Source organism: Periplaneta americana, chromosome 6, assembly GCF_040183065.1.
Source record: "Periplaneta americana isolate PAMFEO1 chromosome 6, P.americana_PAMFEO1_priV1, whole genome shotgun sequence".
Taxonomy (NCBI): Eukaryota; Metazoa; Arthropoda; class Insecta; order Blattodea; family Blattidae; genus Periplaneta; species Periplaneta americana.
This window is the reverse complement of record NC_091122.1, coordinates 54105197-54121653: the sequence shown is the minus strand read 5'-3', so window position 1 is coordinate 54121653 and position 16457 is coordinate 54105197. Positions and strand designations below refer to the sequence as shown.

Below are 16457 nucleotides of genomic sequence, written 5' to 3'. Positions count from 1 at the left end.
AAATAACAAGAACACCCGCAAACAAGAGAAAATCTAACAACATAAATGAAAACTTTTACGCAGGGAGAGAAAACTAACAACACATGACTCAATTTTCTAAAACCAAAAAGAGAGAAAGAGAGAGCTTTCCAATACAGCCGTAAACAGCCGTGACTATAAGCAGTACAGTTGTCAGCAGTGGGTAGGACGTCTCCAAATCGGCTCCCCTCGCGCGTTCTATCAAGTTTAAACACTCCGCTAACCAGCTATCTTATTGGTTGAACTGCTGTTGTCATGGTTACCGGGGAGTAGCATCATGTAGCCGACTCCTCTCTCCCGCTCTCGCATAGACACTGCAGGCTGCTAGATGTCGACTATACAGATTATAGCACTGTTATTTTTCAATACGAATTATTTGTACTATCTACAGTATAGTGAGCGGGCATCACCATCTGGATGTGGTCGACTTTACGTAACTTACATCTTAGTCGTAGTGAATAGTAAAATTAATATAAAAGAAAAAATGTTTATCATTTGCTATAACTTGTCTGTGATCTTAATTCAGCTGGAATTATTACTGCCATATTGTGCTCTGGTAAAATATTAGGGGAGGCATGGCCTCCCTTGCCTCCCCTGAAAATCCGCCGCTGCAAATCAGTAATATATATATATATATATATATATACAGTCGCCATCTAGTTCACAACAATAGAACCAGCCTCAACAATAGTACACAGGTCTTCGGACTTCACCCAAAAGATTAACTCGCGATATGACCAAAGATGTTAAAAGCAAGTTTAAATAGCTGTAAGAAAAAAAAAAAAAAAAAGAGATTGTGTTTTTTTTATTTCAAAGAAATGAGTTGTTCTTTATACAAATTACTACTGTAATCAGTGAGAAGAGAAAGAAGAAAGAATAGAGAGGTACGAAATGCGGAGATCAAGAGAGAGAGAGAAAATATGTTGATATGTCTATGAGAGAGAGAGAGAGAAAATAGAGAAACAGATTGTATGAAAAAGCGTGTATGAGAAATGCACAGAAATGCTGAAATAGAGAGCTATAAAAACTGTATATATGACAGAAAGAGAAACATTGTGTGTGTGTGTGTGGAGAAACAGAGAAAGAGTCTGGAGATATAAAGGTGTGTAAAAATGTTGTGCGGAAGAAATGGAAGACGTGAATATGAAGAGAAATAAAAGAAATATAGAGACCAAGAGAAGGAGAGAGAGAGGCATAGAAAGAGCAATGGAAAAAGAGAAAGCAGGTTGAGGGAGAGAGATAGAAGGATTTAATATTTCACTCCAATAAATTTCTATTGCATAATCAGTTTCACTTCAACTCATTTGGACTTGTATAGGCATATTACTCGCCGAAACAGGATATCAATGAACTCGTCATTCAGCTAATGGTGTACCAAAATACATGCAGCAATTACGAGAACTGAAACAATATCTCTTTTCCATTTTCCTGTCACAGACTAATTTTCTCTATACACTTAATAATACTCACTCTTTTCTCCGGGCAGATTTCCTTTTCTCCTCATTCAACTCTTTCAGTTCCTTGTTTGCAGCCTCTTTGAGTTTGGTTTCCAATAAGGGATCTGAATTCCGGTCGATTGAAAGATCTTGCCTGCTTTCACCCTCAACCTGGATGCCTAGCGATCCTTCCAGTTGAGAGCTGTAAAGAAAGAGTCAATATTAGAAAAATTAAACACACTCAATCTGCCAACATGACAGAAAAGATTACGGTATAACATTAGCTACCGTTTCATTAACATCCAAAGACAAGAGAGTAAAGGAAATCTATATAAAAAATAGTAGCTTTGTAATGTATACCTTCTCATTATGGATTAGAAGAAAATGAAAATGAAAACTTTTTGGCAAAAAAATCCAACAAGGACTTTATGAGATTTCGTATTATTCAGGAAAAGTATTAATGAAGAAAAATTAATAAACAAATAATATTAAAATAATAAAAACGTTAGTAAAATAAATCTTCGTACGAATTTCGAAAAATAAAAGTTTGATTCCTAATTCTCCAAGAAGAACAGCAGTGACTATCTTCAGACTAGTAACTGGACATGACTGCTTGGCAGTGCATCTTTTCAGAATTGGAATTTATACATCACCAAAATATGTCCTATGCAGAGAACAGAATTCAGCTATGAATTTACAACACAAGCTTTCAACATTTCAGAAAAGAGTGTTAATAACATCATAGTAGTTTACTGGTATTTAAAAAAACAAATTCCATGTTTTAGATTTACATTAGATTAGATATTGATTAACAGATATAATTACAAGCATTCATGCCGTCGCCTGTACACAAAAATAATGTTCTCAGCATTTCATTAATTAATATATTCTATACATCTTGATTACACAATTTTCTGAGGCTAGTCCACAGGCTGAAACTAGTCAAGGTACTGTAACCTAGTATTTAACACGTGAAAGCAATATAAACTTCATATTCCGAAGTAATATATTTTCTTCATAAAGTGTTTTAAATTAAACAAATATATATATTCGATTCTAAACACTGATTCATTCTTACAAACTCAGAAAATGGAATAATTGAAAAATATTAATTACGGCTAATAGCAATCATAAAAGAACTAAAAATAGTAGAATTATAGTACATTTCTAGGAAACAGCGTCTTGGTAAATATAAATCAAAAAAACTATTACGACTTTTACAATAAATAAATAGTTGAATAATAATCACATAACGACAATTCTCGTCTTTTCAACACTAGCAATCACTTTTATACTTACCTACCTACTTAATTATGGCTTTTAAGGAACCTGGAGGTTCATTTATAATTAAGAAAAATTCGGTTAAAAAGTCTTCAAAAACCGATAAGCTCAATTAACCAAAAAGGATCTTAAGGCTGTATCTCATGACCTTCTACTTCTTGTATAAGTTTTAACATGACTTCGGAATATGAATTAAATGTCTTTCTCGTGTTAACCAGGTACAGTATTATTTAACACGAGAAATATATATATAATACATATTCCGAAGTGATATAGTGTTGAAAGTTGTGTAATCAAGAAGTATGTATATTTTAATATGAATTAATTACCTATTTACTGAAATCAGAAATTGAAATTTGAAATTCTGCTGTTACATTAGCGAAATAAACTGATTTAAGATGAAGAAATGCTTTTAATAAACGCAGAATATGAATGATAATAACTAGAGACGAGAATTCCATGCAAATGCATGTTTTAATAGGAACATAGAACATAGCTCAAACTTAGTACCTACTCATCCATTTCATTACTTTCTGGTTCCAAACATGTGTACTTTTTCCGTGTATATTTGCCTTTTTGGGGATAAAAACATGCAAAATGCATATTTAAGCAATTTTTAGCTTAATCATGCATATAATATAGGTACATTATATTCAGTTTAAATGCATGTTGTATTGGTTTTGAACGGACACCTCAGTTTCTCGATTTTTATGTCTCTTAATTTTAGCTTCAGGAATCAGGAGAGAAGAAGGAAAAGAAAAAATCAACTAAATAACAGAAAAAGGTTCATTCAAGTTTGCATCCATAACTTCTTGCGATGTAGAGAAGTACTGTAATTTTCTGCCTATAAAAACATACTGTACTGACTGACAAGTGCAGAAACCTCACAGAAACCAATTTATAAATGTTGTTAGTTGTTAACTGTGCAAAAACAAAAATTAAATAAGAAATTTGGAACAAAAATGAAAGTGCATATTTTAATGTATTCTTCGCTTGATCGTGCATGTTTCATAGTTTGATAGTGCATGAATGCATGCATATTTTGGCATTTTACAGTGCATGAAATTCTCGTCTCTAATAATAACTTTATTATCTTAAGTAAAGCATATTACCCACCTTACAATTACTTACTTTAAAAAATATGGTAATGAATACTTTCAAGACCATGATGCAAAAAATAAAGTATCTCCATCAATGCTGAATACTGTGAAGTCTTAAAACCTACTAGTTTCATGATTATCTCGCAATATTGTACGTAATACAGATATGGACTAATTTCTTCGACATTTCCTTCCAAAGAAAAACAGTGCATAGTGTAGGAATCAAACCATCCAATTCCTAAACCTACAGAATTCTCTAAGCTACATACCGGTATTTGTCCATGCGGGAGCTGAAGTCCTTGTATCTGTTGTCAACAGCAGCCACCCACTGCTTGATGGCGCTGGCATGAGCATGCCCCTTCTCAACAAGGCTGTCTGCTAACTGTATGAGCAGTTTCACCCTTTCCCGAGTTTCCTGTTTGAGAGAGACAATACAGAATTTAGAACTCCTTTACTTTTTCCTACGAATTATCTACTGCATAAAGAAAATGAAAGAATGGTTTTGCTAGTTATAGTACTGGTATATAATTTACTGTTAGGTAGCTAGAAATATTGAAGGTTCACTTTACTTAAAGAACATGAAAGAAGAAAAACCACTACAGGTCCGGGACAAAATTTCTCTAAAATAAAATGTTTCTTCTGTGTAAGAGAAAGGATTCTTCGTATCATTAGATACTTTGAAACAATAACTTCATCATCTGAAGATATGAATGAATGAATTACAGAGTCCAAATTGTAAGAATAGACAGAGAAACTTCATGTTGATTTAGCTAATGCTAATGCAAAGAAAATCTAAAGTACTCTAATTAAAAAAAAAAATGTCTATCTTGTCATTAACAATTTTCGTACAAAAGCACCACAACTATTTACTTAAACTAAGCAAATAATTTTCAGTGGGTTTTGTTTTAGCGTACCATATATAAATCGCTTCATAAACTCCATAATATTAGTTCAACGTTAACATAAAATTCCGACAACAGTTTAAGCATAAATACAAACTCTGAATTGAATATGGACGTTTTGATGGGCATATAACTACTTTTCGACTTTTGGATGTCACTGTAATGAGCACGTACAATTTTTAAATTCATAATACAGTAGAACCCCTATTATCCGTGGTAATGAAGGGGGTGGACTGGACGGTTAAGTGAAAAAATCGGATAACCCATACCATAAAATATTTTCGTAAATTAAGTGAATAATACTTGCATTTCTTAACTTTCTCCGTGTTATTGTGTTTAACACGCTAGGTAGTGAATCAAAAGTTCACTCATTCAAGTCTAGTTGTCAACGACGGGTTTTTAAGAGGCAAGGAAATTCCTTGTAACGCTGTCAGCGGAAACATAGGAATAATACAGGTCTCGTATTGTAGATTTACATACTTTATGCACTTTATTGTTGATTTTTATTAAATCGCGCACAGTTGTAGCACCAATCTCGTACTCTGATGCGAGATGAGCCACAGTTTCTCTTTCCCCAAACCACTCAATTATTTGCGTTTTTTTTCGGTACTTAGCACATCACGTTTTCTTTTGATACTCATGGAATATATTTTATATAGAAATTCTACAGTACGGCAACTCTAAAACAGATCATACTGTGTAAGTGTCAAGGTTTGTAATAACACACTCTAGAAAAAATACGCATTGGTACTAATATAACGTATAGTAGTACTTCATACATATGAAGAAGACAGACTATATATGTGTCTGTAACAAAAAAAAAGCAATAGAAAGATAGTCGGATAATCCAGCAATCGGTTAATAGGATGACGGATAATCGGGGTTCTACTGTAATGAAGAAAAAGTGAAATGCACATTATTTAACATGAACACTGAGCATTTAATTTTACGTCTTTCAATTGAACACTACCTAAAAATAACAAATGTTGTATAGAACATCAGGGAGCTTTATTGAAGGTCATTTTATAAACATTTAATTTCCGTCTTTACCTGTAACGTCGTCATATCTTGAACGGATAATGAGACATTGACAGTATGAGAGTAGACACGATAGAACATGCATAGTTTATGTTTCAAATATGAAATGCATCGTTTTGAGTCCAGACATCAGAATAAGTATGTGAAGAAATACTAACTATTCAATATAGTAGGCCTACAATAATAAGCATAAATGACGAAACTGACCAGCCTCATGGTCTAGTGGTCAGAGCTTCTGGCTATAGTTCATGAGGTCCCAGGTACGATTCCCGGTTAGAGCACAGGAATTTTTCCTTAAAGGGGATTATTCCTGTGTTCGTCCATGGTCTGGAATTTAGGTTAAGTTTAGATTTAAGACCTCTCCTGGCACTACATTATCATAATCACCTATCACATCATCGGGGTAATGTAACTCCGCCTTCCAGGTGCCCCAACCTCAGAAGTGGGTTACAATTAAGCCACGGCCAGGAGAGAAGACCAGAAATGTCGAAAAGACAACCTAGTGGCATTGGATTAAAAAAAAAAAGGACGAAACACTAACAATCAACACTGCAGGTCTAACTAATATTCTTCAAAAAGTAGATATAAACAATTCTGAATCTAAGCTCTTTAAATACTTAGAAAACGAAACATTTGAGGTAACCATCAACTTTTATTATTATTATTATTATTATTATTATTATTATTATTATTATTATTATTATTATATATATTTTTTTACTAATGGCGGGTACTTGACATGTCATTCACCCATATGGAGCCAGTTATGTAGACCAATTCATCAACAAAGTTATTGCCCAAGGTGCAGGTTTACGCTACACCTGTGATGAGATGAGATGATATGGAGATTTATTGGGATGACACAGGGAAACCGGAGCTACCGAAGAAAACCGTGTTACTTGAACCACAGGCTTACCCAACATAAGTTATAAATTGGGAGTACACTAGGGGGTCGAACCCGGGTCCAAAGGATTATAAGTCCAGCGCTCTAACCACTAGATCACCGTGGTGGCTCTTAACTTTTATTATAATGAATTAAATTTTTACCAGTAGCACTTCGTTTTATAGATATTTCATTACATTACAATAATTGACACAATACAACTTAGTGTGTCTATGTACTCATAAATAAAATGAAAATTTCTATTGAAAAGTCTTTAACGAATTAGCATTTTTAAAGAAAATAACATCTAGTTAAAAAAAAAGCGACAAGTAAGCCAGTTTCTTAAGTATCTTACGCAAAAGTAAAATATCAATGTTTCCAGAGAACATGTCTGTTAACAAATGAAAATATATTTTGTCAAACTATGCAGGTGAGAGTCCAAGTCAGAGACTATCGGACAATATCAAAATTCAAATTTAAATTATAGAATCACATTCTAGTTCATGGAATTGCTTGTTGAACACCTGTCAGGTTGCGCAACTTCGGCTTAACCCATAAAATATAATAAATATTGTAACTATGCCATTGTAAAATTGACAATTAATATGTACAGTAACGTATTTATTATTACTATTGTTATTATTATTATTATTATTATTATTATTATTATTATTATTATTATTATTATTATCAGTATTGCTATCTCTGTTTTTCTTTCTTTTTTTTTCTTGTATTAGCTCGATGAGAGCTCTCTAGTGTTCTTTTGACCCTGTTGACCCTTTATAGAGCTTTAATTTAATTTGTATTATTTTCATAAGTGTTTGTATTTTCTTTTTTGTATTTATATTTGCTATCTGGTAGGATGGAAGAGAAGGCATTATGGCCTTAATTCTGTCAGATTAAATAAATAAAATATAAAAAAAATATTTGACTTAAGGAGTTGAACAAATTTAACTTAGAAGTAAGTCATACAATTATATTATCTTCTGCAACTATCTTTCAAGAGTATTACCAGTACCTATTGGTAAAGAAATATAAAACTATGTTTTCCATATGATATATTCCATAAATTTAATGTGACACTGAATATACACCAAGAGGATATAAAATAAGAAATTACAATTAAGTAAACCATAAAATTCAGCATCACATTTGATTCAAGTTATTTTTGAGAAATTGGATCACTGTGGGTTTTGGAAGTTACACACACTGTACGGTGGTAAAGTAGTAACATGTATTACCTTGGCAGTGCCCTTAAACACATTATGCTCCAGAAGCAAGGTTTCTGTCTCCTCTTTGCTCTGCCCCACATTGGTGTGAGTGGAGAGGTAGATTTCTCCCGTGTCGTGGATCCACTCAATGGCTTGCTTAGCAGAACGTTCGAACAGAACGTACTGCTGACATTGGTCGAGCCTCTTTTTACGTTGAGTCCAGTGTTCGAGGACTTTGTTCTCCTGGCTCAAGAGTTTCTCAAGGATATCTGAAAATAGGACCACATTTATGTCACAATGACTCAATTTAAAATACCAGAAGGGTATTAAAGTTACCAAAAGCGTAGTGATTCTAAATATAAGTTAGTGAGTAAGCACTGAGCATGTGCAGATGTTATAACTGGAACATGTAAAATTCAGGTGGCCCAAATTTTGTTTCTAGGTCTGTACCTAGAAGTTTTATTACGTTGTAATGCAAAAGGAGCAAATTAATTACAAAGAACCCATATAGTAAAAAGTATCTGTTAAATATGTAGGCTATATTAGCTCATCTGGGTAACGGAAGTAATGGTGATCCCTGACAAATATTCGATGCATACATGATTCTCTTTAATAACAGAGTTCCCTAAAAAAATGTAGCTTTTCAACGCGGTTTGATGTACCGATAATATAATGTATGTTATTACAAACAAAATGTGAGATAAATCACGATAATAAGATTGTAAGAACATTACACAAAACTGTAAAAAAGAAAGTATCATATATACTCATATTTATAAGATTCTTTCAGTACAAAACGCAGAAATGCGTGTTATTATTCGGTTGAGAAGATTTTGTCATCTAGTCTGCTGTCAAAAAATGTGAAAGTTAGAATGTATAAAACAGTTATATTACTGGTAGTTCTGTACGGTTGTGAAACTTGGACTCTCACATTGAGAGAGGAACAGAGGTTAAGGGTGTTTGAGAATAAGGTTCTTAGGAAAATATTTGGGGCTGAAAGGGATGAAGTTATAGGAGAATGGAGAAAGTTACACAACGCAGAACTTCACACATTGTATTCTTCACCTGACTTAATTAGGAACATTAAATCCAGATGTTTGAGATGGGCAGGGCATGTAGCACGTATGGGTAAATCCAGAAATTCATATAGAGTGTTAGTTGGGAGGCCAGAGGGAAAAAGACCTTTGGGGAGGCCGAGACGTAGACGGGAGGATAATATTAAAATGGATTTTAGGGAGGTCGGTTATAATGACAGAGACTGGATTAATCTTGCACAGGATAGGGACCAATGGCAGGCTTATGTGAGGGCGGCAATGAACCTGAGGGTTCCTTAAAAGCCATTTGTAAGTAAGTAACAAACACTAACTACAAGATGAGAACAGGAAAACAATATGAAAGAAAACTTAATACTAATGAAATTATTTTCTTATAATGATTTTGGCGTATTGCAAGTTTAATGAAAATATACAATGCAGTACCAAAATGGAAAGAATATGTTCTTAGAATGTATGAAGATAGACTTACAAAACAAATCTCAAGACCATATGCCTTCAGCAAGAATGAATACCAAAGCAATGAATGGATGCTCAATCAGACCAGACCTATTTGATGATATGATGATAATGACAATGATGTTGATGATGATTATGATGAGGAGGAGGTTGAGGAAGAGGAGGAGGTGAACGAGGGGGAGCAGGATGAAGAGGAGAATTTCAGAGACATGAGGAGTTAAGTGATAGAAATGATGAAGACGGTGATAATGATAATGTTAACGTTAACAACAACAATAACAACAACGACGATGACAACAACAACAAAAACAACAGCTTGCAGTCTGCCACAAGTATGGTTAAATAATAATATCATACCATATAATTCATACAAATAGAACAAAGGTAATGGAATTCTACAGGAATAGTAACAATAGAAATATAATAATAGAAAACAAAAACAATTTAAATTATTTTGGCTTTGATGATTGTTGAAAGAGTGCAGCGCCAATGTTCGCCAATGCAGCTGGGGTTCCCTACATTCATATCCGAGATAAACAAATTTTTAAGGGCAACAAAATCCGTAAGATTTCCGGCAAGGGAAGTACACCCGAAGTTATTGTGTTGTGGATTAAATTTAAGGCTGCGGTCACATTGGATGCACGCTTGGGCAAGTAAAATGGAAGCGCCTGCGTTCCCAAGCATGCCTAGAGGCTTGCTCTGGAAGTGTGGTCACATTGGATGCAAGTAACCACTTCCACTTCCAGTCTAGTTGTCGAAATGGATTCCTCGGATGAAGAGCATTTAGTGTTAGAAAATGGAGTGTTGAAGTTTTCAATGATAGATGAGGATGCATTAAGGGACCTGAGAGAAGTATTAGCCTATATTGCATGTAACAAGAAATTACCAGGCAGTTCTGAGAAGTAAAATTACTTACTTTTGACTCTGTTTTCCGAGTTACGCGTGCTTGTTTCTCCCTGGTAGTTGTAGTACTGCAGGCTCCGGCCTGTGTATTTGAGGAAAGTTTCAGCTGTGCGACGTGCCAATGTGCAGGCCTTGAGGAACGCCTCCTTCTGCTCCTGGTGCTTGTTGATGAGCTGTGAGACTGCAGTCGCCTTGTCGGTCCCACTGGACGAGGCGTTGCTCCCCACTGCTCCCATCTTGTCAGCTGGAGTGCCTCCACCACACCAGTCTTCATCCCGCTTATATTCTCGCTCCAGGCTGTCCAGTACTGAGCAAACCTGCAAATAAAATTAGTTAATATCAATACCGATTATCACAGGGTAGGATGAAGTTTGTGATTTACATTGACTCTGCAAAGGTAAGACTAGTAAGATGATATCATACAGGACTTGATTTTTAACTTGCTTATACTCCTATAGGGATACCACTTTGTAAATGCAATTTTAATGTGCTAATCTTCCCTCCCACAATTCTTGTTCCTGGCGAATGCTGAGTAAGGAGTACAGTTGCGCCAGAGTGAAGTGTAAAGGTACGGTCACACGTTGCTACTTTTGCAGTGCTGCAGTACAAAAAAACTGCGCAACTCTCGTACTGCGACGTGTGAACAACGGTGCAACTCGAAAAGTAGCGATTGCCGAACCTGCTGCTCGCAGCTTAAAAATAGCGACGTGTGAACAGGGCTCTCAGGGTTGCAGCCGCAGCATTTTTGATATCGGTTTTGTTGAAACTTTTGCTGCGGTTGCGACCAGTGTTGCCACCCAAATGTGCCAATGATACTTTTATTGTTTGGATTTTAATGTTAGATGTGATGAAAATAAATTATTTGTAACAATTATTAAATACACAACACAGTCTAAGCATATTTGCTGACGATATAATTCATTTTTTTTTTTTTTTTTAATTTTCCGTATCGTGGTTTCAAACAGGAGGGTTGCCAACATTGATTACGTGAATATGCTGTTGGTTATTATTTAAGTATATAGGCGTTTTTAAAAGCTTTATAGTAAAAATAATGCCAATTTCTGAATATTAGTTAGTACAGAAAAGCAAATAATAGATACGTAAGCTTTCGCATGAGTTTCTTAATAATGCGAACATAACCACAAAATGTATATTGAGAAGTCAACACGGAGATGGAAACCTGCAGCATGACTGCGGCTGCAAAAGTAGCGCCTTGTGTGTGAACAGACTCGCAACCTCCAGTTGCAACTTTTGCAGCACTCGGGTTGCGCAGCACAAAGAGTAGAGTGCAGCACGCTACTTTTGGCTTACGTATGAACACGACACGCAACTTTTGCAGCTGCAGTACAAAAGTTGCGCAGCAAAAGTAGCGACGTGTGACCGTACCTTAATGAAGTAAAACATAAAATAAAATAATCAATACTAGTAATAGTGCTATGTTTAAGTTGTAACCAGAGTATTGCCATGTCTTTACTTGAGAAATAGTGTTTGATCATAAACTCATGGATGAATATTGCCCCGAAAAATGGAGGAAATTATGTGAACATGTGGGGAAAATAGAGGACAAATATTTTGACCAGAAGTGTATGGGTGAAGCAGAAGTAAACAACGTAATCCAATGAGAGTCATGATAATAGCGGCCTAGTACCGCCAACTTGGGTTAAGACACAGATTCTGATTGGTGATCGAAGTCGGAGAATGCACAGAGGGGAATACGCAGCGAGTGTGGGAGAAAGAAATGAGTTAAAGTTCCCACCATAGCTGCATTTTCTAAGTAGAGAAGCTATAGATTAGTACTATACTTATTTTAATTTACGAGGTGTGACTGAAGAGCTTTAAGACAGGAGCCGCCACTGCTCAATAGGAGGTGGTAGATTTGCCCGTGGATGTGAAAGAGAAAGTTTGTTTTGTCCTTGAAAAGTCCTGAAAAGATCACCGCGATATCTCTGTTCAGTAGAGAGTGGCAACCTGGTGAGTGATGACGTGTTTTCAGTTCTCAGCGGATTTATTGATTTCGCACATGGATGAAAAAAATTAACAACGAGTTTATGTCAAATTTTGTTTTAAAATCGGGAAATAAGCTTCAGAGGCTTATGAACTCTTAAAACAGTTTTCAGTGATAAATGTCTAAGCCCGTCAAATGTTATCAACAGTAATCTCACTAGATGTTTTGATTTATCTAGAGAAAATCAAAACTCGAGTGGGATTTAATTGATTATTACAGGATTAGAAGAAAGTATATCAAGATTAGAAGTAACGAAGTACTCCAATACAATAAAATATTAATTGACTTACGAAAATACAACTGTCTTCAAATGTATTATTGTACCATCTCAACATTACAAATATTATGCTAGATGCATGCTAGTAGTGAGTTATGATTACTAGCAATGCCTTCTCGTCGAGAAGTTCTCGATCTATACACGATGGCAATGTTATTAGTCAAGAAGGCTTTGTTGATTCAGTTTCATTTTTATTAAAACAGTTGCATTCCACTTCAATTATCCGAATCCCAGTAATCAACGTCACTTGACAGATGATTTTCAATAAATCTTAATATTAAACAATCTCTGATACGTGACTATCCATAATATCATATAGCAGAAGCTATAACATAACCTAATATACACAAGTGTTAGAAAAGTTTTAATTAACGACGACAAAAATAAACATGAATAATTTTAAAAGGAATAATTATTGAATGTACAATTTTCAAATTTGAATTTGGTTGGTGGTTCAATTGATGTTATATTGGACATGTGCGTAATAGAAGTGGAACTCGTTGATTTAGGCCTACATGGTGTATTCAACTTATGTATTCAGGATTTCCGAATTAATAATTTTAAAAGGAATAATTATTGAATGTACAATTTTCAAATTTGAATGTGATTGGTGGTTCAATTGATGTTATATTGGACGTGTGCGTAACAGAAGTGGAACTCGTTGATTTAGGCCTACATGGTGTATTCAACTTATTCAGGATTTCCGAATGGTGCTCTTCATTTATTTTTAAATCGGATTTCAGAAGATGCATAGGTATGATCAGTGATTTTTATTAATTCTTGTTCTTGAATGCCAATGTGAGTCATATTTGAAACTGCTGTGCTTCGACTGGAGTGGTTTGTAATTATATATATCAGGGGCGTATTTTGCGGGCTACCGGGGCTACCAGCGGTAGCCCAAGGAAATTACAAAAGAAAAAGTTTATAATATAACATAATGTAATAATTTTGTATTATTAGTTTTACCATAGTAATTAAAATTAAAGTAATTGTTAGATATATTTTGTGTAATAATAGGGTCAGCGGTAGCCCAAACCCTTTAACCAGTATACGCCACTGATATATATATATATTTGCCAGACCAGCGCAGTTTCAAATGTTGGCAAACAAAGAAACAAATGCTAGGGACGCGATAAAATTGTGCGATAAGCAGCCATGATTGGTTGAAATACGTCCTTTCGTACCGTTTTATTGATCAAAAGTAGTATGACGTAATAAGAGTGTAATAGTCTAGTTCAACAGATTCAAAGATGGCGCCATGAATGAGTCGAAGATGACTTCTGGCCAGCCTTCCATTTTAAAAACTAACGAAAACATTGCGAAAGTTCGCGATTTAGTGCGCTCTGACCGTCGACTTACAATTAGGGAAACTGAATTTAAGTTTCTACGGAGTTCAATCAATTTTAACTGGAGAGGTTCTTACCTGTTCCGCCGTTTTGTAGAAATTTATGCTGGCAGTAACTAGTTTGTGTCTCTCCTCTGCACAGGTAACAAGTTGTTGCCATCTCTTTGTCACCTCCTCGGCTATTTCACGAACACTTTGGGGATCGTAATGATTCGCACTGATCAGTGCATCAGCCCTGTGCTTCACCTGAACTGCAGACGTGTGTGTTTTCTGTGATCAAATAGTGGAAAATAACATAAACACATTATGAGTAAGCAATTACAAAATTTAAGAAAGAAGACTGTTCTGTAATTTGTACGAGTATATTATAGAGTGTATGAAAATAAGGTTGCATAAAAAAAACGTGAAAAAAAAAAGATGAAACAACTCCAAACGAAAATGCTTACACATCACTAAGAGTGAAACTTAAAAATTTAATTAATTAAAACGCAAGATTTTCAACTTTAGAGAAAACTTCACATAGTTCAAATTCAATACTTCATTATTTCAAGACAGCTAGTGTAATATCTAAACTCGTTAGGTCTACCGAACATAATTATTTAAAAAAAATAAATAAATGGATGAGTAATTTTAATGTCTTCAAATTGTATATTATGTAATGAGCCAATAGAAATTAATACAAAACGCACCAGCATTTGTTAAGTAGTGAAGATATGAAAACAAATATTGGAACATAAGGAAACAAACGAATTACTAACCTAAAATAAAAGCAAACTAAGCTAAAATTAAACTAATTTAGACAACTAAATTAGTTAACAATGATAACTAAAGTAAACCCGGTTATTTTTGAATAGGGTATTTGCATTGTATCAAATGCTTTGGTCCTCTTGTCCCGTCCCGAGAAAAGTATGCTCGGAATGCCAAATGTCCCATTTTTTAAATTGCGTCCCGTTTCCCTAAATTATTGTTAAAATAATTATTTTTCTTTCATTATGTTTAATAATCGCGTAAAACATTGATTAATTCTATACTGTTTTCATCAGATGTCACTGTAATGAATTCAATAAAGGGCATGTTAATCAAACAATGTGTTTTGCATTGACTTCTACATTTTCCTGAAGAAAAGGCTAACACTTCTAGAGCTAATTCACTCATCAAAGAAATATTATGCTGAATCCTAGATCATATATGTAACAGATAACTCATCGCTATGTTAAAATTGGCAGCACTTTGAAGAGAACAACCGCCAGGACCGCCACCCATCCGCCATAAACGAACACGAGATGGTAGTACAGTCGCTAATGCAATTCAATGGGAATTATGACGTGACTCCTTATGTAATAACTGGATGTCAGCGTAGTAAACCTGAAAAAAGTTGTTAACTCAAAGCCTATAAGGCCGACCTGTCTGGGTATATATGATCTAGGGCTGAATGTAGGTACAGCTGATCTTCATGGAGAATGTTAAAACAGTTAAAAGTTAATATGAGGCAAAATATTTTGTTATGAAATAAGTTCAGAATACATGATATGGATATAATTTGAAGTATTTTTAAACAGATATGTTAACCAATTAATCCTGACTAGTAATATAAACACAATGACTTAAGCTAAGTATCCATGCAACTTTATTATGTACTTGCATAATTATTACAGCCTATCGGTACTTATTGTAAACAGTGTAGTATTTATTACTTTAAAATAAATTAAACTGGACCTTATCGCTCACTAACATTATATAAACACAAGTTGTAATGAATGTTTAGATAAAATATTCACTCATGTCAACTTTAAAAAGTGTTCCGCTTTTGTATTTTGAAAATCTGGTCACCCTATCATAAGCAGATTTTTGGGCACTGACATTTTGCGTCAAATGATTAGACATAAGAGTAAGCTGTAAGCTGAGCATTACCTCAATTGCAACCTGGAACTGCTCGTGTTCTTTTTTAAGTTGTTCTGCGTCCTGTAGACAGCTCGGGATTGCAAAACTGGCCATCAACATTGCTTCCCCATTACGTATCCAACTGACAACCTGGAAAGTACATAATATGTGAAACTCGTTTATATTAAATCCATAATGTATCTACGTATGCTGATAAATATAATCAATGAAAGGTCATTTTCTCCTCGAGGAATGATTCAAATCAAAAATCTCACACATCATTAGAAAACAACTACATTTTATCCTCAACATCCTAAGGCAGGGATTCCCAACAGGTGTGTCGCGCAGCTGCATGCAGCGTGTCGCGAAATTTTGGAATTGAAAAATAAATTTTATGCCATACAGAAAGTCTCTTTACAACGCATTTTTTATTTGCAACGAAGTTTTTGATATGGTACATTTTATTTTGAGACAGACTGTACCAATGAAACGTGAACACCTGCAACAATGCTCAATTCAGTTTTTCAACCATAAGGCCTCGTATAGAGAAACTCTGTGCAACCCACCAAGCGCAGACTTCACATTAATTTAAACAGGCGAGTTTTCAAAAACGATAATACAAATTTTTATCAAACATCCAGCACAGACAGGTTGGAAATTTTGACA

At 34.6% G+C, this 16457-nt stretch overlaps 1 protein-coding gene across 6 annotated transcripts in view; it reads right to left on the bottom strand.

Annotated features, from left to right (window-relative positions):
• The window catches only part of trio (trio Rho guanine nucleotide exchange factor), a 2234512-nt gene that overhangs the window by 909651 nt on the left and 1308404 nt on the right, over positions 1-16457 (bottom strand). For all 6 annotated transcript variants that reach the window (XM_069828117.1, XM_069828118.1, XM_069828113.1 and 3 more), the window contains 6 exons: positions 15822-15941; positions 13989-14180; positions 10297-10600; positions 7900-8138; positions 4105-4250; positions 1489-1656 (listed from right to left, as the gene is read on the bottom strand). In XM_069828117.1, the coding sequence (XP_069684218.1) occupies positions 1489-1656; positions 4105-4250; positions 7900-8138; positions 10297-10600; positions 13989-14180; positions 15822-15941 (1169 nt within the window). The remainder of the gene's footprint in view (positions 1-1488; positions 1657-4104; positions 4251-7899; positions 8139-10296; positions 10601-13988; positions 14181-15821; positions 15942-16457) is intronic.